Consider the following 25,442-nt stretch of genomic DNA (forward strand, 5'->3'; position numbering starts at 1 on the left):
CAAAATGGCTGACGAAGGCCAAGCTAGGTGAAGGCAGGAAGCAGTGGCGGGGTCCCCAGCGGGTGACCTGCAGGGCCATCACAGCGCCCTGGCCAGCCTTTGCAGCGGGAGGGGTGGTGGAAAAGCGGATGCAGGGTTGCTGTGTGGCTCCAGCTGGGGCTTTTTCCCTCTCTGGGCCGTGCATCCAGATCTGTGTGCGCTTGCCTGTGAGTGTGTGCGTCCGCTCGGGGTTGGGGGGACAGGAGGGGAGGGGGGAGGGTCTCAGGTGGAGTCCCCGTGGGCTCCGATCGTTCGGGAGGGTGACCCTCCAGACAGAGGGGGCCCAGGGGCGGCGCCCGAAGAGGCGGGGCGAGGAGGCTCGGGAGGGATTTCAAATCTCCCTCGCCCGTCCCTTTGGCCCGGCCGGTCGGTGAGTGGCTGCGGCGGGGGCGCCCCCGGGCGGGGGCGGGGCGAGGGCCGGGCCGGGGCTACAAGGGCAAGCGGCGCCGCCCCCTCCCCACCCACTCCCGTGCGCGCCCGGCCCCGCAGCGTCCTCGCTGCCGCCCCTCGCCTCGCAGCTGCAGCCCGCGTGGGACGCTCCGGCCCCAGCGCCCCGGACCAACCCCCCCCCCCCCCCCGGTGGCCCCACTGGCGCGCGGGCGAGCGCACGGCCGCTCCCGGCCGGCAGCGCGGGGGTTAAGCGGCCCAAGTAAACGTAGCGCGGCGATCGGCGCCGGAGATTCGCGAGCCCGGCACCCCGCGCCGTCCGCTGGCCACGACCCGCGGCGCGACCGCGGCGCCGCGCCACAGCAAACCTCGCGGCAGGTGAGCGCACCCCGCGCCCCGAGGGGGGGGTTCCCAGGGGCCCGGAACCTGGAGGCTGGGGTGGGGTGGGTGCCGGGGCGACAGGTCCCCTAGAGGCTCCTGGAGGTTTGCGAGGAACCCGAGGGGAACGGGGCGCATGGTGCCTAGCGGGACGGGGACACGGGACCGTGCATGGGGACCGAGGAAGCGACGCCTCCGCTGCACCCCACCACTCTGAAGAGTTGAGGGGAGGAGACGTGTAGGTAGCTTCTCTGGAATCTGGAGTTGAGGGCACTTGGAAGCGGAATGGGGCTCGAGGGGTGGCTGTCCCCCGGGGACCCAGTGTCCTTACCTGGCCCCGGGTCTCACCGGAGCCTCCTTAGGGAGGGATGGTCCGGATGTAGAGGAAGAAGCTGTCTCGTCAAGGTGGCGGTGGATGTGGATACCTTCTGGCTTGGAACTTCGAATGACGGACACCTCCAGGTTGGGATGGTGCTCTGGGTACCAAAAAGTGGGGATGCCAGATGGGCGTTGTCCTCGGGGTCCTCCGGAGCACAGCCACCTGAGTTGAGGCGCAGCCGGCTGCTGGGAGGGGCTGGCTGAGCACACCTGGCCAGGGTGGAGCTGGCTGGGGGCGGTGCCTCACCCTGCCGGCTGCCCTAGGGGCTCACTTTCCATTCTTAACTTTCTTCCGGGGTGAGGTGGCCCCACTTTCCAATCTATACACTGAAGCCTTAATTAAAAAAACAAAAAACAAAAAACTTGCCTTCACTTTCTAGCCTACAAGTGTCTGTACTTCAGGGATTGCTTAAAGACGCCTGTGGAGTCTTTCCTGGGTAGAAGGTGCAATCAGAAAACCCGAGACCACTGCAGTCACAAGGATGGACTGCCCAGAGGCGCAGCGTTTCTTGCTCGAGTCCACTTGCTGGAGTCCACCTGTGGCTGCAGTCCTGTACTCTCCTGCATGCCTCTGGCTCCAGCCTGCAACCCCCTGCATCCCTGAGGCTTGCAGCATGGAGTCCCTGTGATTCCCGCTCTGCAGTCTGAGGCGGATGAATGAAAAGGAATGAAGGGCCCGGTGGAGTGCTTCCGGCCTTGTGGATGCTGTGGGTTTTGGTGGACTAGTGGCACTTACACTGACCTTCCTGTGTCCACCAGGCCTGCTGAGGCTTGTGTGCTGGCCCTTGGAAGCCTCAGGTGTATACTTAGCTTTTCCAGATTTGGGAGTATGCCCTCCCCCCACCCCTAGTGCTTTTGGGACCAAATCCAGGACCTTATTTCAGGCAAGCCATCTATCTACCACTGGGTTCCATCTCCCAGCTTCAAGGTAAACTTTTGTGGGGTTGGTAATACAGCAAGCACTGGTGACTACTGTAGTTGGCCTCATTACCTCCCAGCGCAGGCTCTCCTCAGGCAAGCATAGTTTTGGATTTGTGCTTACGTCGTATTATTGCAAAGCACATATCCCTTGCGTCTTAATTGTTATCTTGAATGTTACATCTGTGTAATAGGAACAGTGCTCACAAAGACTTAGGGATGAAGCCGGGTTGAGGTCTTGAGCCCTCCGTCTCTAAGGTGGTGGGCACAGCACCTAGGGTAGGTCCCAACACGCGCATGTTGAGGTAGCCTGTGCCGAGAGCGGAATGGAGAGTCACCTTTGCCAGCCCCTCCTTTTCCTGCCTTCCTGAGGTACTCTGTTTCATTCTCAGATATGGAAGCCTTTCTAAACCATCATTGTCTGTGACGGGGGAGTTGGCAGGAAGGGCTGTCTTTGTTTCCTTTAAAAAAAAATTATTACACTTCACTTTGTATGTGTGTACACACACGTGGGACCATTGTGAAGGTCAGAGGGAAACTGGTGGTGGGACACGCTACCATGTGGCTCTGGAGGGCGAACTTGGGTCGTCAGCCTTGGCTGCAAGCGCCCTTACCTGCAGAGGCCACCCATCGCCAGCCCCTTTGTTCCCTTTGGGGAAGGGCTGTGTTTTTATGGTGTGGGCCCCTCTTTGCTCCTTCCCCCCACCAAGCTTGAGGCTAGCTGAAGGTGTAATTGTGGAGCTCAGCAAAATCCTTTACCTTTCCTGTTGGGGTGGAGAGAGCCAGACAAAGGGGCTGGTGAGGTTGCCGGGGCCAGCCACATCCTCTTTAAAGCCATAGGCAAAAACCCTTACCCCTACAAAGGTTGGGGGAGGGGAGAAGAGGATCTGGGAGCCGCAGGGGGCTGAGGGCGGAGGAAGGAAGGTGGAGTTGAGGAGGCTGCCTCCCGGCCTGCCCTTCCTCCAGCCCTGTGGTGCCTGTGACCTGGAGCCGCCTGTCACCCCTCATTATTGAAGCCCCAGGCACCCGAGTTCAGTGGACATTTGGACAAGCACTCCATCCCGGGAACTGGCCCTTGGCGTTCCTTTGTCCCAGACCAACCCCCATGGCAGCTCCACCTCTAGTTCCGGATACCATTTCTGAGATAGCTAAATCTGAAGTTTCCTGGGTCCTGTACAGGGCACTCTCAGACCTGGTGGGTTTTTTTTTCTTTTTCCTTTTTCCTTGAGAAATAGGGCCTTCTCTGTTGCATAAGCCTTTCTTCCTCTGCCCCCATGTGCTGGCATGTGTCTCCAGGCCTGGCCTCAGGTGTATTCTGTTGGATGGTCGGGCCTGATGTGGCCTGACGTGGCCTGACGTGGCCTGACATGACCTGACGTGGCCTGACCTCCTTCCCTCTCCCTGACTTCCATCCATTGCCTCCCTCAATACTTTTTAATTCAGAGTCGGTCATGTCTGAATGTTCCTCATGTCTTTTGCAAAGTGTGACTTTGTGTATTTCATGGAGCCCCTTTATAGATGGTGGGGCCGAGGGGCCGATCTAGTTGCTTCCCTTATTGTGACTAGCTTTTAATGGGGGACATTTCCACTCTAACACTTGTTACCATCTCAGGACACATTGCCCTGCACAAGGATAGGAGCCCAGTGCAGACCTTCAGATGGGTCTGTCTCTGGCTGGAGACATGCATATCGGTTGCTGTGTTGAGTTAGTTTTCTGAGGTTCCCTCCCAGCTGAGAAGTGGATATGGGTGCACCTTTACCCATCAGTGGGAGCCACGATATGTTTAGATTTTTAGATTAGTGAACTAATAGCTCATTCTCAATTAGTCGAGGAAAGCCCCGAGTGTAATTAAAATCCATTGTCTGTAGGGTGATAGGCTGAGGCAACAGCTGCAGGGCCCAGGGTTGAGGTTCTATTTATAAGGCCGTGCCCCAGCCTCCCTTATTCTCTCTATAGAGTTGGTTTTATAGCATCTGATTGCTGGCTAATTCCTGAGATGCTGAAGTTCCATTGAGTTAATAGAAGGAAGGACTCTGAGGAGTCAAACGTTGAGGATGTAGTTCAGTGGTAGAACACTTTCCCGGACAGCGTGAGGCCCTGGCTTTAGTGCATTGTACTATGTACACACACAACAGGTTTTAGCTTTTTTTGGGGGGAGGGGGAGACAGGGTTTCCCTGTGTATCTCTGGCTGTCCTGGAACTTACTCTGTAGACCAGGCTGGCCTCGAACTCACAGACATCCGCCTGCTCTGCCTCCCGAGCGCTGGGATTAAAGGTGTGCACCACCACTGTCCAGCTCAGCTCAACATTTGATGTTTAAACTTTTACCTCTGTTGAGTGGGACTAGTTGTTTATAGGGCTAACTGGTTAATGGGACCTAGGAGCTCTGCTGTAGGGTACATGAGGTATGCAGGAGGCTCTGGTCAGGTTTGATCTTGACCTGGCAACACCCTTCAAAGGAAAAAAAACCCACCCAAGTGTGGTGGGACAACAAATGAATGAACCTGTTTTCGGTTTCCTAGTAGGTTTCAGTTTCTGGGCAGTGGGCTCTTCCAGTGTTCTGCTGGAGATATGGGAGTTCCTGAGCTGTTGTATTTCCCTCTCCCGGACTTGGACTGCTTAGTCTCTTGTGTCTTTTTTATATTTTTTTTATTAAACTTTCTCACTTTTATTTATGACAAATATTCCCCGATCTCTCCTGGTCAAAAATTCTTTGAGACAGTTCTGTCAGCCTTAGCCAGTCCAGGAATAGAATCATCTGACACTGCATGCCGCAAGTGGCCCCGCAGATAGCGTGGGTTTTAAACTGGCCATTAAACCAGCCTGTGACCCTGTCAGCCTTGGCCGCATTCATCTGGATGGATGAGTGGTCCTTGGCACAATGATGTGGTTGCTTGTGGAACATTTTTGCAGCATGTACAGGTCGACGAACTCGCAGGTGTAAGTCTGCATGTCTGGTTACTGGGAGCACAGAAAGAATGTTAGTCTCTTGTGTTCTTGTCTAGGACTCAGCCCGTGTAAAGGTCAACAACAACAAATTGAGGAAGGGTACCTGAGAGAGAGTCTAGCCAATCCTGGAGTCTCATTTCCATGACAAGGAGCCCTTCTTACCTTCCTTAATCTTTGAGCAGTTCCATGAGGACAGGGTCTCCTGGCCTTTGCCTACTGTTGTTAAAGCTACTTTTTGTTATTGTTTGCTTGTTTGCTTGTTTATTGAGACAGGGTTTCTCTGTAGCCCAGGCTGGCCTCAAACTCACAAAGATCCACCTGCCTCTGCCTCCAAAGCACTGGGATCAAAGGCATGTGCCACCACCACCTGGCTTGTTAAAACTAATTTTCTTTTTCTTTTCTTTTCTTTTTTTTTTTTTTTTTTTTTTTTTTTGGTTTTTCAAGACAGGGTTTCTCTGTAGCTTTTGCCTTTCCTGGAACTCTTGCTGTAGCCTAGGCTGGTCTCGAACTCACAGAGATCGGCCTGCCTCTGCCTCCCGAGTGCTGGGATTAAAGGTGTGTGCCACCACAGCCCGGCAAAACTAATTTTCTTAGCATGTTATTTGTAGATGTTCATGGGTTCAGTGAAATTTTCATTTAGCTAGGCTGTTCCCTGATCAAAACTACAACCCCAACATCCCTGCCTGACTTCCCAAGCTTCTGGCAGGGAGCACTGTGTGATGGATACTGCAGCCTTTCTGCAGGTGTGAAGGAAGGAGCCTGGGGAGGGAACCTTAAAGCCATGGAAAAAGTGGGTGGTCTAGCCTCAGCAGCTTCCCACACTGACTGGTGATGTTAGGTACCACATAACATAGTTAGTTGTGTCCTAACTAAAAGCAGATTAGTAAAAATCTAAAGTGTTGGCCCTGCTTTTCTCCTGTCTTGGGTGTAGTAGAGATGCCCACTATTTCTTTGTGGTCACAGCACAGTTATTTCCCTCACAGTGTGTTAATAGATAAAAAGTGGTGTCTCTAATTAGACTCAGCATTCCAGGAGGCTAAGACAAGATTTTCAGGAGTTCTAGGGTAGCCTGTATGGTGAGTTCCAGGTCAGCCAGGGTTACATTCAGCGGTACCACTGACAGGGGTGGTGTGGGATAGCTTGGAGTGGGTTCTGCATTGGAATCCCATTGGAAATGACTTTCCAGTAACCCCTGCCTCAACCTGGCTTCCTCCAAAAAGGTGCTGGCAGGATGTGTTGCATCAAGACAACTCCAGCGTAGGTTGGTACCTGTAGCGCTTTTCCTGCTGACCTGTTTAGGGCTCTGAAGTGGACAAATCTGAACCTCTCTCCCTAGGTAATGTGGCAGGCTTTAGAAGAGAGTGCTCAGTGGTTAAGAGCTCTTGTTCTTATGGAGGACCTGTATTCCCCCACATGATGGCTCCCAACCATATGGAACTCCAGTTCCAGAGGACCCAACCCCGGCTTCTGGCACTTGGCGTTCACATGACGCACGTACATTTATTGCTGTTGAGACAGGGTCTCAAGTATTCGGGCTGGGCTTGAAACTGGGATGACTTTGATTGAACTTCTGATACTCTTGCCTCCATGTGCTAGAATTGTGGCATTCATACTTTTTTACAGTTTCTTATTTTTATATTTTAGAGACAAGGTCTCACGTAGTCAAGACGTCATTCTTTTTGTAGGTGAGGATTGCCTTGAGCTTCTGAGTCTCCTGCAGTGAGAATTCTGAAGTGGTTTTGAAGTAGATTTTAGGTGTGTGCCACTGTGCCTGGGGTTATTGGTGCTTGAGGTTCAACTCTGGGCTTCATGCATGCATGCATGCTAGGCAAGAACTGCACTGCAGCCCCAGTCCTGGAGCTGTGAACTCTTAGAGGAAGAAAACAGGAGCCGGGCGGTGGTATGCCACCCTCAGGGAGGCAGAGGTAGGTGGATATCTGAGTTCGAGGCCAGCCTGGTCTACAGAGCGAGTTCCAGGACAATCAGAGCTATACTGAGAGACCCTGTCTTAAAAAAACCAAAAAAGGAAAAAAAAAAGAACAGGCTAGAGGAGTATGGCTTACTGCATATGGAAAGAATAACATGGGTTGTGAGGTGCAGGTTTTTCTACTTTAACATGGCCCCTTCTAGCGGGAGCTGCCCTCTACTGCCCCTCGATACACGCTTCTCAACACTGAGCCATCTCTCCAGCTAACCCCCATTTTTAAAATTTTATTGTATGTGTATGAGTGTTTTATTATGTGCATATATGTATGTGGAACCACATGTACATAATGACCATGGAGGCCGGAAGAGGGTAGTAGACCTCCTAGAACTGGAGATACAGGCATTTGTGAGCTACCAAGTGGAACTTGGGATACAGACCTGAATCCTCTGCAAGAGTGGCCACTGTTCCTGAACCACTGAGCATCCTGTCTGGCCTCCCCCTTTAAAAAATTGCCAGCTTCTTATGTAGCCCTGGGGTGTTTTGAACTTGTCATACTTCTCAGGCTCCTGAATAGTGGGTGTTACAGGCACTCTGAGGTCCTGGGCAGTCCTGAGTCACAGGATGAAGGACACTTGGCCTTATTTTGGAGACAGGATCTGACTGTACTGCCCAGGTGGCCTTGGACCCCTAATCCTCTTGTCTCAAGTGCTGATATTTTAGTCATTCACTACCAGGGACAACTGGTATCAAAGGCAGTGTGTGGGCTAGTTATGTGTCCATCAGGGACCACTTCTATCACAAATGACATGCTGATGTGTGAGGTGAACATGAAGAGAACCTGATGTGATTCTTGGAACTTGGGGCAGAATTTCATTCTAAGACGAGCTCTGGTGCTTCTGCCTCAGCACTGTAGCGTGACTATTGTGGGTAATGGGTTTCCCCTTCTGCATGATGGCACACCTTTCATCCTGGCACTCCAGACACTGGCATGTGGGTCTGAGTTCAAGGCCAGCCTGGGCTACATAGGGAGTACCAGGTTCAAAAACCTAAACCAAACCAAACCAAATCCCTACATTCAAAATGATATGTAAGTATCTACACACCCGTGTACCTATGCTATAGCACACTTTGGTTAGGACAACTTGAATTTGTTCTCTCCTTTCTGTGTTCCCGGGGGTTGGACTCACATTGCCAGGCTTGGTACCTTTTTTTACATGATGAACCAGCTCTGCATTTATTTATTTATTTTTTAGTCAAGGTTTATTTTTTATGTTTGTGGGTGTTTTGTCTGCATATGTCTGCACCACATACATGCATTATCCTCAGAGGGCAGAAAAGGGTGTCCAGCGGAAGAGCAATAAACAGTAACTTAGCCTCTGAGCCCACTCTAGCTCCACAAATGTTAACATAGCTCTGCCATGTTCCCAGACCTTGTAAGAACTATAGTGGCCTGAGTCTCTGCCTCTTGCAGCTGCATGAACCTGAAAAGGCTCTGCTTCCTCTGAGCTATAGTGTATCCTCCTGTAAAAAGTAGCATGTCTGCTGGGTTTTTTTTTTGGGGGGGGGGGAGGCAGGCAGGGGGAAAGACACCCAGGAAGGCTGTGGGTGTCAGTGCCCCTACACAGAAACTTTGTAAAGGGGCAGGTGATACTCTTTCAACCTCTCCTGCTTCCCTTTGTTTTGTGCTGGGGATGTAGGTGAGACAGACTCCTATTTATTTCCCTTCATGCCCTTGACACCCTCCTTCCTGTCAGTGAGGTTTGATGAATGCAATTAACATCGTAAGATGCCATGGAATAGCTGTTTTGCTGGCCGGACTGGAGGAGATGGATGACATCAACTCTCCCATCAACTCTCCGCTTCATTGCTGAGGTTCCTGGGCCCTCTCTTGAGTCTAATTGGGGGTGTCATTTATCCCTCTTGTCTGCCACATTGCATTTGATCTCCTCTGACCTGGTTCCTGCACTGCTGCCCACCCCCAAGTCACATGCTGGACCCCAGTCTCTGGGAAACAGTTAGAGGTTACCTCTGCTCCCAAGGTTAGGTAGTCACTCCTGGGAAGGTAAACACAACACTAGATCGTGTTTCGAGCCATGGAGTGCCCCCAAGCCCCGGGGTGACTGATGCATCCTTAATAGCATTTAAGGGGTCTGTCTGCTTGTCTCCAGAAACATTAGTAAGGCATGTTTGTGCTCTAGACTGCCTGGGCATTAGAATTGGCATGTTACTTTTGGCATCCTAATTAATTCCTCCCTCATGGTTGGCAGTGGGGGATGCATGTGCTGTGTTCAGGGTACATACAGCAGAGACCTGGGAACACTACCTGTGTTCAGTTTTACAAGTTAGTGTGGTAGCCTGTTAGCCACACTGGAAAGTCCCTTATGAAGTTAGGGCCTCCCCTGGGAAGGAAGCCAGTTTAGCATCCCCACTAGAAAATCACAGGAGATAAAGCAGTTGGCTTATGATAAGGGCCATACTCCTGAGGAAATGCTAGCTTTGAACTGCCAGAAGCCAAAATGAGATGCCCGAGAAGAGATTTGTGTTTGGCATTACATACCAATCCCTGAGGGGGAACTAGTTTTTGGGGTGGTGCCAGGCTCTATGACTGCTAGGCAAGTAAGTTCTCTACCTAAGTTATATATCCAGCACCACACCTCCCTCGCCCTTAGTTTTTGTAGACATGGTCTAACATGTAGACCCGATGGGCTGGGACCCACTGTGTGTGTGTGCACAGTGTGAGTTTGCCTAGGATTTTGGGAGGATGTAAGAAGGAGTCAGATCTCATGTAACTGAAGTTACAGTAGTTGTAAGGCACCTTGTAGGGCAACCCATGTGCTTTGCCAGAGAAGTGCTCTTAACAAGTGAGTCATTTCCAGCCCCAGTGTGTAAGGGGACAGTTCCCTGTACAGTTCATCCCTGGGCACCCAGGTAATGGGCAGTAATGACAGGGCTCATTTCCAGGCCCTGACCCTGGCTGTGGGTCCAGGCAGGAGTTTTGTGGGATACTGATGTGCTTTTGGGAAGGTGTGCTGCCCACCTTTCAGACACTGGCTTCCTAGGCACTGTCATGCCCTGGGGGAAGGTCTGAGGTGGTTAATCATTGTCAGCTCTGGGCAGCAGGTCTGCTTGGACTCCTGTAGGAAGAGGGCACACTCCTGTCTGGCTTCTGGTGACCCAGTTAGGGCCCGTCTGAGGGACTGAAGTCCAAGGCTGTGTGGGAACCCACCACTGACCCTGCATGAGGTCATACATGTCCTTGCTTTAGGCCTCTGACTCCAGCCCAGCTCCTGACTCCAGCATGCCGCCCCCTCACGGTGTGCCTTGAGGGAGTGAATCCTCAAGCGTCCCACCAGGGTCCAGCCTCCCACTCACGGCAGGCCCCTCAGATTACTTAGTGACACTGATGTGGTCTGAGGGGAAATGCTCCTTCTGAACACAGGCCAGCGGCCTTCCTGAAAGTCTGCCTTTCTGGCCTCAGGAACTGGCCGCAGTCAGCTAGTTTGTTCTCCCAAGTCATGGTGCCTCGCTGATGGGACTGGATCAGACACTTCCCTGGGCTGTGGGGAGCCCAGAGAGTCCTCGTGTTGAGCACTGGGCCATGTTGGGCAGAGGAGTCTCATCTTCTGTTTGTCTGTGTAAGAACAGCGGATCTTTAATGTACGGATTAATCAGCCAAGGATCTTGATAAAGTTTAAAACCCTGGTGGAGCAGGTTAGTTAGGTTCAGCCTGAGACTGAGACTGTAGCTAATGCCTGCATTTCAAGTCCAAGGTACCGATGTAATGAAGTCCGCATGCCCAGTTTGCAGAGTGCTCATGCTTAGGCAAGTACAAGGACGCAGTATGGTCTCCCTTGAGGAAATCACAAATACACCCTTGGGGGCCACGGGGCCTGTTCATCTGAGCTACACAGCACCCCCTGGTGGACAAGAAGCAGATCTTGTACACTGGCAGCAGCACTAGGTGCTGCTTCTAGAAGGTTCTCTGGGTAGATAGCCTTTCGAGGTGAGTGTTTGAAACAGGAGCAAGGAAACCAGATGGGCAACTGCTCTCTAGGCAGAGTATTTGAACACAAGTGTATGTGGTGAGTGACTTCCTTGGGCTGTACAGTGTGAACAGAGGGGATGAGTGATATTCCAGGCCTGGTGCGACCTGATGCCTGTGGATAGCTGTCAAATCCGTTCAAACTCAGAAACTTACAACAATATGTGCACCTTTAATTCTAGCGCTCAGGAGAAAGAGGCAGGCAGTTCTGAGTCCCGAAACAGACAGTCAGGGCTATAGAGAGACCCTGTATCAGAGAAACAAGCGAAACAAAAAGCAAAGGACAATAAACTGAAAAACCAAGCAGTAACAGATTGTGTGTGTGTGTGTGTGTGTGTGTGTGTGTGTGTGTGTGTATGTGTGTGTGTGTGTATGAGAGAGAGAGAGAGAGAGAGACTTGATTATACAGTTCTCATGCCTGAGACTTGTAGTTAACATGTTTCAGTGTCAAGGGTGAGCACACACCAGTTGAAGGAGCAGGGCTCACAAAGCAAGCCAGGCTTACTTCATGCCCCGTCTCAATACTCTTGAGACTGGTAACGGCTAGGTGTTCAAAGCCAGCCTGCATTGTCCAGGAATTCTTGGGTATAGTAGAACCTGTCTGTCACACAATGAAAAAGCAAACTTCACTGTCATTTCCTGAGGATATAAAAGCCTAGACTACTCACTTATAATCCTATTATTTAAAAAGATTGATTTGTGTTGGTGTATGTGTCCAGTGACTCCAAAGGCTGTTAGATCCCCTGGAACTGCAGTTACAGAGAGGACTGTGAGCCACTACGCTGGAGGAAGAGCGGCAAGCCAATGCTTTTGACCACTGAGCCTTCTTTCAAGCTTTTCTAATTATTTATCAGGGTCTTATGATGTTGCCCCGGCTGGCCTGGAACTTGCTATGTAGACCAACCAGCCTGGCCTCAGATTGATAGGGATCTGCCTGCTTCTGCCTTCTCAGTGCTGGGGTTATAGTTTTCAAGTAGATTTTACTATGGCCCAGGGGGACAATTTATTTATTTATTTATTTATTTATTTATTTATTTATTTATTTATTTTATTTTATTTATTTTATTTTATTTTTGGTGTTTTTTGTAGAAGGCAGGGTTTTCCCCTGTAGCCCTGGCTGTCCTGGAACTTGCTCTGTAGAGCAGGCTAGCCTTGAACTGCCTCTGCTTCCCAAGTGTTGGGATTAAACAACGTGTGTGCCACCAATGCCCAGCTTTGATTTTAACTCATGAAGCTATTGTTCCTTAGCATACCAAGTTCTTGATTATAGATGTGAATAACCATGGATAGCTTTAATTTTCTCATGGTAGGAAAAATTCCCTAAGGGTTTGGCTGTACAAATATTCTGTTAACCCAGTTGTATTTCCTCCCTTGGTGTGATTTTTTTTTTTCCATTTAATTTAAAAAATTTATTTGCTTTGGTTTTGGATTTTCAAGACAGGGTTTTTCAGTGTAACAGCTCTGGCTGTCCTAAAACTCCCTTTGCAGACCAGGCTGGTCTTGAACTCAGAGATCCGCCTGCCTCTGTCTCTCAAGTCCTGAGATTACAGGCATGCGCCATCCCACCTGGCCTACAATTTAATTTTTTTTTCTTTTTCTTTTTTTCTTGGTTTTTCAAGACAGGGTTTCTCTGTGTAGCTTTGTGCCTTTCCTGGGACTCACTTGGTAGCCCAGGCTGGCCTCGAACTCACAGAGATCCACCTGGCTCTGCCTCCCGAGTGCTGGGATTAAAGGCGTGCGCCACCACCGCCCGGCCAATTTAATTTTTTTTTAAAGATTTATTTATTTATTTATCATGTATACAGAAGAGGGCGCCATTACAGATGGTTGTGAGCCACCATGTGGTTGCTGGGAATTGAACTCAGGACCTCTGGAAGAGCAGTCAGTGCTCTTAACCTCTGAGCCATCTCTCCAGCCCCAATTTAATTTTTTTTATCTACTCGTGTGTACACAGGAGCTTGCATTTGTCAGGAAAATGCAGGCGTTGATCCATCATGTGAGTTTGGACGTGGAAATCGGGTTCCAAGGCTTCATGGCAAGCACCGCCACTGACAGCCGTCTCTCACTCGCACCTGATTTTTCTGTTCTATGGTTTCCTTTTTACAGCTGAGAGCCGGGGTCACGATTTAACGATCAAGATGTTTTTCAGTGACCATCTTCTAACGCTGCTCCCTGAAGTGCTGGGCAAGCACTATACTAGGACATCCTTTGTCTCTTGAGGCAGCACCTCCCTGTGTCCCATGTTGCCCTCAACCCTTCCTCAGGTTCCCCGGTGTTTTGCTGTTGGAGCATGCTGCAGTGTGTGGAAACTTCAGGCTCTTTCCTGGTGTACCACTGCCCTATTCCAGAATGGGCTCACAGTGGGCTGTTAGAAAGCTACATTCTCTACTTTTTTTTTTCTTTTGAGACAAGATCAGCCTTGTGGTCTGAAGATCCATCTGCCTCTGCCTCTCCTGAGTGTAGGGATTAAAGACTTGTACAGGTTTCCAGGACAGGTACAGGTTCTTACATGTACATATGCCTAATTGGTACCCACAATGTTGTGTGAGCCAGGGCAGAGGTCACACAAGCCTATGGGCCCGTCAGTGAGGACCTGGCTCACTGTCTCAGAAGACCAAGTCCTGGAGGTGGAGTGTGGCCACAGCAGGTCAGGCTGTCACTCCCGATGACGGCCACAGCCCTTTGCCACCACTTTCCCTGTATCCTTCCTTCCCTTCAGAACTTGGGATTCACCCCCAGCTGATGAGGGAGGGAGGGAGGGAGTGACAGGCCAACTGACCAATGGGCCCCAGAGGATGGACCGGGGTGGGGCTTATGCTGCCATGGAGAGGAGAGAAGCCTGTCTGAGAGGAGGGTCAGAGGGAAGGAGACCTGGAGACAGAGCGAACAAGGGGGTCATGAGGGAAATGAGTGCACTGGCTTCTTGAGGCTCTGCAGAAGCTGGGCAGGGAGAAAGGGCCGGGGACAGATGGGAACCTAGGATGCTCAAGCAGGCAAGCATGCGCTAAATGGAACTGTTAGAAGTGTGGGCCAACTGCAGAGCAGCCCTAGCCTCGGACCCCAGCCTTAGCACCGTCCTCCTCCTCTGTCCTGGGGTCTGGCATCAGGGGCTTGGAATCCACCTAGCCAGCCACATGGAACCAAGTCCTGAGCCTCCCAAGTTTGGTGAGCAGACAGGCTACTGGGAGAAGTCTGAAGGGAACGTGGGTAGGATGTCATCCTCAGAGTGGGTCATGGGGTCTCTTGGGCTGGGAATAGAGAACCGTGGTGTGAAACAGAATGCAGCCCCTCATGCCCCCATTTCTCCTGGTCTCCCCCCCCCAGGAAACAATGAAGGGAGACAGCAGACATCTGAATGAGGAAGAGGGAGCCAGTGGGTGTGAGGACTCTGTCATCGTCAACGGGAACTGCAGTGACCAGTCCTCAGACACTAAGGATGCCCCCTCACCCCCCGTCTTGGAGGCGATCTGCACAGAGGCAGTCAGCACACCAGAGAGCCGAGGTGGGTGTCAAAGCTCCGACACAGCAGCTTCATGACTGGCCTCAGTGGAGACAGCTCATTGCTCCTCTTCTGGTGATATGGGCTTCATAATGATCAGGAGATGCTGCCCACTTGCCTCTTGCTCGTAGAAGTTCACAGGCTCCCTGAAAAGTCCTTCCCCACTGGTTTGGAGCCCTATAGTGCCACTGAAATCTACAGTGTCCATTAGGACTTGCTGAAATGGATCAAAGTGGCCTATTTTCCTGTTCAACCCAAGAGCTACTTGGCCACGTGGGAACATTTGAAATGTAGGCAGTGTCAACCAGTTTCATGGAATGGGCTGTGAAGGGATGGGCTAACGTGTGAAGAGGAAGGCATAAACCAGGCCGTGTGTGTGTGTGTGTGTGTGTGTGTGTGTGTGTGTGTGTGTGTGTGTGTGTGTGTGTGTCCCTTTGCCTTGTCTCTTCATGGAGATGATGAGGGACACTGGCTTCCTAAAATGACTGGTTTAGAGTTGGCCCTGGACAGACTGTTGAGGATGCATTTTAGCAAGAGCACTCTCCAGGTTGGTGACCGCTGTCCTACTTTGCAAATATGGATTCCTGACTTTTCCTCGCAGGCCGCAGATCAAGCTCACGGCTGTCAAAGAGGGAGGTCTCCAGCCTGCTGTCTTACACTCAGGTACCGTCTCTTCTCTTCACTTCATGTGGTTTGCGCCTTTCTTTTAGTTTTGATTGCATGAGAAACAAGACAAATAATTCTTTATTACACAGGAAAGTCTTCTATTCAAACCTTCTGTGTGTTTGAAATTATGTCTGTCATCAGTGTACTAACAGATCAAAACTCACTCGTTTCTGGAATGGGCTCATCTTGGCCATAGTGTGTTATGGTTTGTTTGAGACAGTGTGTGGATGGCCTGGATGTCACTGTAAGCCAGGATGTCCCATGTCTTCTCACATGTGCTGTGAATAAGTTGAGGATGCCAGGCCGGCAGCATTCTGCATTTCCATAACTTGGCTGGTGGCCTGGGATTCAACCCAATTTGAATTTGTGAACATATGATTAGCAGGTGTGGAATTTCACTGAAGAAAACCCAGGTGATTGTAGGATGTATTTTGGGGACTCCTAGGGTAATGTCAATTGAATGATGCTTCTGTATCATTGATTCCCTTAGTTCATCCTTTTTTCTTACCCCAGGACTCAGCAGGAGATGGAGATGGTGAGGCAGAGGATGGGGACGGCTCTGACATTGTAATGCCAAAGCTCACGCGTGAGACCAAGGAGACCAGGTCACCCTCTGAAAGTCCAGCGGTAAGTCCCACCTGCTGAGCCCAGGCACCTGCCACCCTTCCTGGGCCTGTATAGAAAATAAGGATTAGGCAGTTATTTAATCAGAAAAAATTTTGGACACATTTTGTGTGGTGGATGTATATAGGTCAATGGACAACTTATGAGAGAGTAGGTTATCACCTTCCAGCATGTAGATTACAGGGACCAAATTCAAGGGTTGACAGGCTTCGGCAAGTCTCCTAATCCACTGAGCTCCTTGGTTAAGTTTGATATCCCTTAGCCACAACAGGATAATTCAGATCATAAGTTAAACCTCAAGGTAAACATGACATTTGATGAGAGTGAAGAGCAGATGAGCCATGGCCGTTTGACACACCGAACACGGCACCGAGAGCTTATTGAACAAAACCACTTAGTTTTTGGTTATCATCAACATTTTCTGATTACGATTCCTTTAGGAGGCCTTCACAATCATTGCTTTTCCTGCTAAAACTCCAGGGGACTGAATTAATGTCACCAGTGCAACAACAGGCTGTATTTTCACCCTCACTATGTGATCAGGTTTAAGTGCAGATCCCTGCTGATGCCAGGGAATGAGCTGTAGCCTGGGTGTGTGGAGCTCCTGTAACACTGGGAGCTGGAGGCAGGATCAGTCTTACAGGATATGGTTGACTGTAATCATAGTTCTCTGAGCTACCTCTCGTGAGTGATGCATTGCAGGCATGCACCATCACACCTGGTTATGTGTGGGCTGAGGCTTAAACCCAGAGCTTATATGAAATTAGCATTCTATCAGTTTAGCTATATTCACAACTCTCAAATGATTTCGACTTGGGAAAACATCTGCTAACCTCAGTCATTGCTGGTATTTTATTTATTCAACATGCCATTTCTTTCCTGTGAGAGATAACACATTCATTTGTGACGACCGTGAATGGATATGTAGTTTTCTGGGTGGATGACTGAGTTGCCTGTTGCTTATGTGAGTCATTTTCTCCCATTACTGTATGCCCTGGCTCAAGAAAACATTGAATGGGTGAGTTCTAATCCACCCTTGACCAGAGAGGAATGATATGCTAACTCAAACAAAACAAACATATGTCAGTCAGAACAAAAAACAAAGTTATTGAAATGGAAAGTCACAGCGGGTCAGTTCAGCGCATGGCAGCTACTGTAATAATATCACCTTCTATGAATTGGTACTCTCCTCATTTTACACATAGGAGAAGATTCCAGTTACTTCACTTTTTTTTTTTACTGAATTTGGGTCTCAGGCTTTCCTGCCTCAGCCTCTTTAATGCTGGGATTACAGGCAGGCTGTGCCACATGTGACTAACTGTTGTCGATTTTGAATAAGTGGCGGCAACAGGCAACTTCACACCATTCTGAGAAAGCTGAGCTTTTCTGAACTGCCCCATCCAGGGCTTTCCTAAATAAGCCAGTATTTAGGCTTGAGCTTTTTGGAATAACGCTCGACTTAAGGTGGGTTATGACCCATTTGGGGACTGAACAACCCTTTCACAGGGCTCGTACATCAGATATCCTGCATGTCAGATATTTAGGTTACAATTTATAACTGTTGTAATGAAATGTTTTTGTGATTGGGGATCACTAGAGCATGAGAAACAGTATTAAAGGGTCACAGTATTAGGAAGGTTGAGAACCACTGGTTTAAGGCAAACAATTGCTTAATCACTATTTGCTGCTGCCAGTTGGGGTAGTCAAATCTGTGTTGTGACATGGGACAGTGTGATTGTCTCCTTCAAAGATATCCTTGTTAAAGGGATCCCTGAGTTTATATCCAGTTGTCTTCTTCACTTCAGCAGGTCAGCCTGAGGCTTCCTTAAGGCCCAGTCCCTTTGGGAGCCCTTATTGGACCCCCTGCATCCAGTCACCTACGGCCCAGTGTTTATCCTTTCTTACTTTCAGGTGCGAACCCGAAATAGCAACAGTACCTCCAGCCTGGAGAGGCAAAGAGCCTCCCCTAGAATCACCCGAGGCCGCCAGGGCCGCCACCATGTGCAGGAGTACCCCGTGGAGTTCCCAGCTACCAGGGTTGGTCCTGTCTCTGATTGCAAGATCTGCCTGTTCACTCACTTGCACAGAACTGCCTGTTGTGTATATATAACACAACTCTGCTTTCTTCACCTGCACCTGCCTTCCAGGGTCTGGCTTCTTAACTTTCTTCTCTGACTCATCGTACTTGGAACCACTTCGAGGAGGCAGGAGTTCCCAATTGCTTAGGTCTCTGGCCCCCCTTGGAGCTGAGCTGAAAGCCACTGGTGTCTACTCTGCATGTCTCTTGTGTCTTTTCCTGCTGTCTTGAGGCAACCCCCAGCAGGTCCAGAACATTCTACTGCTGTTTCCAGATGTACAGGAGCCAGTTCCCCAGAGACCCCGCCCTCTCTGAGCTCAGCTTCAGAGCCTCTGGTCGTAACCTGTCAATGCACTCACACTGTTTATTCTGTCTTCTCTCTGCCTTGGGGTCCAATGACTGCCAGTTCCTGTCCCTGTAACCCTGTCTCCTGGGGTGCTGGTTTGTTTTCTCCTTGTTGATTCTCTGGGAACTTGTTGGGGGATACTGTTTGTGTACCCCTTCTGCTTTGCTTCACTGGGTCTCTGTCTTGTCCTTCCGTCGACAGTCTCGGAGACGCCGAGCATCGTCTTCAGCAAGCACACCATGGCCATCCCCTGCCAGCCCGTACCCCAGCATTGACCTCATAGAAGAAGTGACACCTCAGAGCAGCAGCACCCCATCGATTGACCTGAGCCGGGACAGCCCGCAGGAGAGCATGGATGCTACACAGCTGGATGCAGATAGCAAAGACGGAGACAGCACGGAGTATCAGGTACCACTGAGGAGGGGTCTGGGCCCAGGTTTGCACAACATGCAAAGTGTGGGGAAAGAGAACTGCAAAAATTATTGAGTGACCAAATGACGCCCGCCCCCCCCCCCCCATTTTTAAGACCAGGTTTCTCTGTATAACAGCCCTGGCTGTCCTGGAACTCACTTTTTAGACCAGGATGGCCTTGAACTCACAGAGATGCTCCTGCTTCTGCCTCCCAAGTGCTGGGATTAAAGGCATGGGCCAGGACCACCTGGTATTTTATTTCTGTTTTTTAAAAGATAGTTTTATAGCACACACGTTTAGTCATAAAACTCATGAGGCAGAGGCAAGCCTGATCTACAGACGTTCCATGCTAGGGCTATATAGTGAGACATTGTCTCAAAAAAAAAAAAAAAAAAAGGTTTTGTGTAGCCAAGGATGACCTCCAAATCCTTGTTCTGCTGAATGCTGGGAGTATATAAACACCAACTTATTTTTCCTGGACATCTTTCTGTATGTACCAGTGAGCTATTTCTCAAACTCATGCATCACATTTTATGGCCACCATTTCTTTTCGTGCCCTTGGTCAGGGAGGTTTCCCAGGTTTCATCTCCCTGGGTGACTGCAATTCATTCTGTTGGTTCTTCTTCCAGGATGATAAGGAGTTTGGAATAGGTGACCTCGTGTGGGGGAAAATCAAGGGCTTCTCCTGGTGGCCTGCCATGGTGGTATCCTGGAAAGCTACCTCCAAGCGCCAGGCCATGCCCGGCATGCGATGGGTACAGTGGTTTGGTGACGGCAAGTTTTCTGAGGTGAGGCCATGGCAAGGTGGGCTCTTTATACCTGAGGCCTTGCTTCTCTTGGGGGTGGCTCTGAGGTCAACTTTCTGTACATGGATGCATTAAGGTTGGCACTGGGACCAGAGTAAAGAAAAATGCTTCTTGGGTTACTTGTCTTAAACGCCTGCTTGTGGGTCAGAGATAAACTGCTTTTTCTTAGTGAAAGGGTCTCAGTAATCTTCTGGCTATAACTCAGTATGTACAATAGTCTGGCTTTGAACTCAGATCTGCCTGGCCTGCTGCCTGAGGCCACACCTGTGACTAGTCTACTGGAAGATGGTGTAGCATTTAGAAAGCATTTAGAAAGGTAACTCACTTACATCTGGATGCCCACACTCCCAAGCAAGGTTTCCAATGCCCTGCTGTGGCTTCTGTGGGTAGCTACACACACACACACACACACACACACACACACACACACACACACACACACCCCGGGTATTGTGAAACACCTTAAGCAAACCTTGTCTACACAGAAAAACTGCATGAAGAAACCCTGTCTCATTAACAACAAAAAAGACAGTATGAACTTCTAGTATTAGCAATTTAAAATGAATCTTTCTTTTAGCAACTTAAAATGAGTCTTCCTTTATAATGAGAATCTTCTGGGTCTAAATTTTATTTTATTTTGTGTCTTTGAAGTGCTATGGATCCAAACCATGTACCTCACATCTCATCAGCCCACTTTTGACTCTTAACTGTTAAACACATGTTCCAAGATCTGCTTTAAATTTTTTTTTACCAGTATGGGTGTTTCCCTACATGTATTTATGTACACCATGGGAGGCCGGAGGAAGGACTTCAGATCTGTAGATCTCATGGATCTTCACTCCGGGCTTAGTAACAGTCCTGAGCTACCATGTGGGGGCTGGGGATGTAACCCAAGTCCTTTAGAGAATGAACCGCTGTGCTCTTAACCCCTTAACATTGTCTAGTGCTCTGCAAAGATTTTGAGTGATACAGAATGGATTTCCTGGGGTTTCCTTAGAAATGTCAGTGTTAGGCCAATGCCCAGCCATAGACAGGAAGGAGTTCCTGAGATACAGCAATCAGGTAAGACTGAAGTGGCATTTAGGACTTTGGTTCAATTCAAGTTTTCTTTCCTACAAATTGGGTTTCCATGTATCCTACATTTCCCTGGTAAGAATAATGAAATCTGATCTGAGAGATTACATGCAGTTGTCCTGTTTCAACAGCAGAGGGAGCACTAGGACTTGTGACTTGGGCCTCTGCTGGTGGTTGGTTTTTTTTTTTTTTTTTTTTTTTCCTTTTCCTTGAGACAGGACTTCTCTGTGTAACAGCCCTAGCTGTCCTGGACTAGCTCTGTAGACCAGGCTGGCCTCTGCCTCCCAAGTGCTTAGATTAAAGGCGTGTGCCACCGTCGCCCCGTTCTATGCTGGTCTTTAAAGCATCAAACTACGGGGATCCAGTGAGACATAACGTACTCCTTTGTAGACAGGGTCAGATGGCATTAAGGGGTAGTTTGGCGATGGCAGGATTATAGGAAGGCCAAGACCTGCCCAGAGCCTGTAACGTAGTCCCCACTGGTACTGTGTTACATGTTGCATGTTACATTGCATGTTACATGTTACGTTACATGTCAGCTAGAGCAGCAGGCACTCCCTTGTCACCCATGGTGGCCACACCACAGAGTTGAGGCTCTGAGCATAAGATGGGGCTGAGCGTGAAAGCAGGCATTGCATCCTGGACACCCCCTATCTAGAGTTGTGATAAGCAGCCTGAGTCACCTCATTTTATCTTTGCACTCACTAGGAATCCCACCCATAATTCATTTCTGCATTGGCACAAGGCAATTTCCCTTTAGTGATCAAAACATGAGTTATACAGTCATTGTGAGAATTAAGAATTAAGCATATTTTCAGCCTGTGCAAGGTGGGAACTTACTGATTGGGAGTCAACGTTATCACTCAGGAAGGTATGCAGTTATCCTTCTTGCCCACATCTGGAGTTTCTCAATGCCAGATCTGCTCTGTGTGCCATTTCTCCTTTGCCCTTTATTTTTCAGTACTGGCATCTGTAAGTTGTCACTAGGTTGGGCTCTGGATGAACCAGTGCACATTAAGCTCAGGTGTGGGTCGATCATAGTTTCGTTTTTTCTCTCCTAGGTCTCAGCTGACAAACTCATGGCTCTGGGGCTGTTCAGCCAGCACTTTAACCTGGCCACCTTCAATAAGCTGGTGTCTTATAGGAAGGCCATGTACCACACTCTGGAGGTAACATGGGTGTGGGTGTTAACTAGGGTGTCGCCCTAAAGGCAGGAAAGAAGAAACCTACTGAGGGAAAGGGGGGGTAGAAGGTATCCTTCAAGACTGGCTTGGAGGTAGAGGCACCAAGAAAGTAAATGGGGAAAAGATGGGTCCTGACCTCTACTGGGTTAAATTGGTTCCAAAGGGGTCACTGGTAAGTTGCTAATACTGATGAAATAGGTATGACAGGATGATTCCTGGCTTGGGTGTTCACATAGTCATACTACTAAAAAGAGCCTTTTACCAACCTGTGAACAGGATTTCGAGGCATAGAGGAGGTAGTAGCTAGTTTTCTCTTAATATAGTTTGTAGACATTTGTTTATTCCTGAGAATCATTAGGTTCTTCCACTCCCTCCCTATAGCTCTACCAACTTTTCTGCCATGTATGCAAGTGCCTAAATTATATGTACAGATTCTTTTGGCCCTTGAAACAATGGATGTTTGGCTACATCCCTTCTGAAGTCTTAATCCAAAGGTAGTCTTCCAAGACAAGCTATTGGAGATGAGGATGGAACAGCCTGAGGCTTGCTTATACATCTTAATAGCTCAGCTTAACCAATCTCTTTTAGGGATCTGAACATGTCTGGTGCCTATAGGGAAAGATATCTGCCACCCATGCCCCCCTTTCTATTTCCTAACCTGACCCTCAAGCCAAGGACAGCTGTCCAGCTCTGAAAGACACCAGTGTTTAGGGAATGCAGGCCCCAGCAGGAGGAATCCCCGCGTTCACCCTGGCACATACCTCATTCGCCTGCTCCCATTCATGGACAGACTTTGCCTTTATTTGTGTCTTGGCAGAGAGCCAGGGTGCGAGCTGGCAAGACCTTCCCCAGCAGCCCGGGAGACTCGCTGGAGGACCAGCTGAAGCCCATGCTGGAGTGGGCCCATGGGGGCTTCAAGCCCACTGGCATCGAGGGCCTCAAACCAAACAACAAACAACCAGGTAGGCATGAACATATGCCACTGCTGCTGGTGTAGCCCTCAGCCACACTGGCAGCCCCAACACTCGCACTGGGCCACCTCAAGCAAGGCCGACTTGTGCCCTGTGGACCCCAGGGCTCTTAAAAGCCTCTGAAAGCTCAAGGGCCGCTATTACCTACCTTGTCAGGCTTCCCGTGTGCAATTAATCTTTTCCACAAGTCCAAATTCATCCTTTACCTTTGTGGCCATTCTTTCTTTAAAATAAAAAATAAATAGACAAATAAATTTGGCTACCCGTCATTTTGACCGGTTTCTTATCTCCCTGAGTATACTCATGATTCAACATAATGAAGTGAAGGATGGACCCCAACAGCCCCGATATCTAATACAATGTTTTTGTTTTGTTTTCCTGCAAAAGTGGTTAATAAGTCGAAGGTGCGTCGGGCAGGCAGTAGGAACTTAGAACCCAGGAGACACGGTATTCCCTTGCCATCTTTGAAGGCTCTGTTTTCTTTCCTCTGTCCTGGGATTTCTTGGCATCTACGGTGCTCACTGGAGAAGAATCAAGTCTCCTAAGCTGATAAGACTCCCTCACCTCACTCCCCACCCTCACTTACCCTCGGGCTAACCACGGGTGCACATCCAACCTTCTACACTCTTTGGATTATCGCCTTCTCTCTTGTTTCTTAAAATTAATGGCATATAAGCACTGGCAATGGTCACTTTGTCATCAAAAGCTCTTGGAATTTTGGTGTGTTTTAAATATTTATCTTTGTTTTTGTGTTTATGTTTGGAGACCTGTGACGATCAGAGGACAGTGTTCCAGACTGTAGTCTCTAACACTTGGGTGACTGGTTATCATACCAGATTGCTAGACTTAGCTGCAAACACATTTACCCACAGCCGTCTCCTGGCCGTGTTTTTGTTTCTGGCCTCACCGTATACCCCAGGCTGGATTTAGTTATAAGAGTGTGTCATTACACATGCTTTCCTTACGGATTTTGATGGGTTTAAAATTGCATTTCCTGGCTAGGCCATAGCAGCGCATGCCTTTAATCCCAGCACTCAGGAGTCAGAAGCACATGGATCTCTGAGTTTGAGGCCAACCTGGTCTACACAGCTAGTTCAAGGACAGCCAGGACTACACAGAAAAACCCTGTCCCAGCATAAATTATTTCCTTAGTTGGAGGAGTCAAATTTAATCCTTTGTATTATGAGTCAATATAAAAACACTAGGATGTGAGCCACAGTTAGTCTACTTTTAAATTATTACTTATTATAAAAATTAAAATATTTAGTTTTAGTGATGTTGGTTAATAGATATCACCTGATTAGTAATTGATTATTAAATGTACATTGACTAATATTATAAAATTGGCTAAAATAGATTCCATTGTTTTAAGTTACTCCAATTGGACCAATCAATGGCTTTACTTGACTGACATGAGCCTGTCCTGCTTCCCGGGTGAGAGGAGCTTTGAACTGGCTTCTGCTGTGGGTTCCCCTCTGGGGTTCCCTACACCCATCACTGTCCTCTGCTCTAGATGCAGCTGCATCCCAGACAAAGCATGGTCTTGTCCTAGGCCTGCCTTGTCTCTTAGACCTTCAGTCACATCCGTCTGCTTCCCCTCCAGAGAACAAAGGTCGAAGACGAACCACCAATGACTCTGCCGCTTCTGAGTACTGTCCCACACCCAAGCGCCTCAAGACAAACAGCTGCGGAGGGAAAGACCGAGGGGAGGATGACGAGAGCCGAGGTGATTTGGGTGCCGAAAGGTCTGGCCGTGCACGGTGCAGGACCAGGAGCAGCAGGTCCTCTGTGGGGTACAGAGGTGCACAGCTGCGTGGGAAAGGAGAGACTTTGCCACCTCCTCACACCTGTCCCTCTCTCCTCAACAGAACGGATGGCTTCTGATGTCACCAACAACAAGGGCAATCTGGAAGGTACTGTCTCCTGACCCTCTCCCTTCAGGGGTGCCCCAGGCCTGCCTTAGCCTGATGTTGACCATCTGCATGGGTTTAATCCAGAGCTCTGCATTGTCCTAGGTCAGGACCTATTCCTGCTCCCTGTGTATTAGTTCTTAAATTCATTAGGCCAAGTAACCTCATTTTGTCCCTGAGGTTACTGAACAGAGAGATCACAGATGTGGACAATGGGAGCTCTGGCATTTTGGCCAAACATTGGTACCTTGAACTTTCCGTGAACTACTTTGCTATTGTCCTGGTAACAGCTTTTCCTTGCATTCGTTTGGCTCAGAATCAACATAATGACATTTTGAATTTTCAAGAAACTCTATATTTGCCTTCCCAACTTCATTCCCCTTAGTCTTTAGTGACAATACTTAGTATTGGGTGAGAAACTACGTCCCTGGACCTGGGAAATGTCTGTCAGTAAAGGGCTTATGGCTGAAACAATAGCTGTGCTGCATTCCTGTAGAAACCCTGGGGAAAAGCCGAGCTGGGCACGAGAAGTATTAGTAGTAAGACTGACTATCTACAATCCCTGGTCAAGAGTTGCCACCTGTCCTCTTGATCTATGTCTGTGAGCACATAAACTGAGTGAATGCTTCAGGAAATAGTTTCTTAAAAGTGTGGTTTGCTCCAGTAGCATGGGCCTGTTGAGACAGTAATGAATTGCCAGCAAGGTTTCATTAACACTGGACAGGGTAACGAGCTTCCCATATAAGTGTGAGGACTTGAGATTTTTTTCCCACAACAGCAATAACTAAGCCAGCTTCTACAGTCCTGGGGCTTCTGCAGGGAGATAGATGGCAGGTCAAAACAAGAGAATCCATG

The 25,442-nt window shown here is 49.2% G+C and overlaps 1 protein-coding gene and 1 pseudogene across 9 annotated transcripts in view; one reads left to right on the forward strand and one right to left on the reverse strand.

Annotated features, from left to right (window-relative positions):
* The first annotated feature begins 616 nt into the window (after positions 1-616).
* Positions 617-25,442, forward strand: part of LOC102913727 (DNA (cytosine-5)-methyltransferase 3B) — a 39,326-nt gene continuing 14,500 nt past the window's right edge. Inside the window, exons 1-12 of one of the 9 annotated variants that reach the window (XM_076570896.1) lie at positions 617-804; positions 14,344-14,521; positions 15,120-15,181; positions 15,698-15,811; positions 17,720-17,845; positions 18,433-18,639; positions 19,272-19,430; positions 21,584-21,691; positions 22,524-22,668; positions 23,065-23,124; positions 24,281-24,403; positions 24,546-24,590. In XM_076570896.1, the coding sequence (XP_076427011.1) occupies positions 14,350-14,521; positions 15,120-15,181; positions 15,698-15,811; positions 17,720-17,845; positions 18,433-18,639; positions 19,272-19,430; positions 21,584-21,691; positions 22,524-22,668; positions 23,065-23,124; positions 24,281-24,403; positions 24,546-24,590 (1,321 nt within the window). In that variant the 5' untranslated portion in view covers positions 617-804; positions 14,344-14,349. The other 8 variants (XM_076570893.1, XM_076570889.1, XM_076570895.1 and 5 more) reach the window with 8 other exon arrangements.
* On the reverse strand, positions 4,752-5,053 carry LOC143272808 (small ribosomal subunit protein eS21 pseudogene; annotated as a pseudogene).

The sequence above is a fragment of the Peromyscus maniculatus genome, chromosome 4 (genome assembly GCF_049852395.1).
Source record: "Peromyscus maniculatus bairdii isolate BWxNUB_F1_BW_parent chromosome 4, HU_Pman_BW_mat_3.1, whole genome shotgun sequence".
Classification (NCBI taxonomy): domain Eukaryota; kingdom Metazoa; phylum Chordata; class Mammalia; order Rodentia; family Cricetidae; genus Peromyscus; species Peromyscus maniculatus.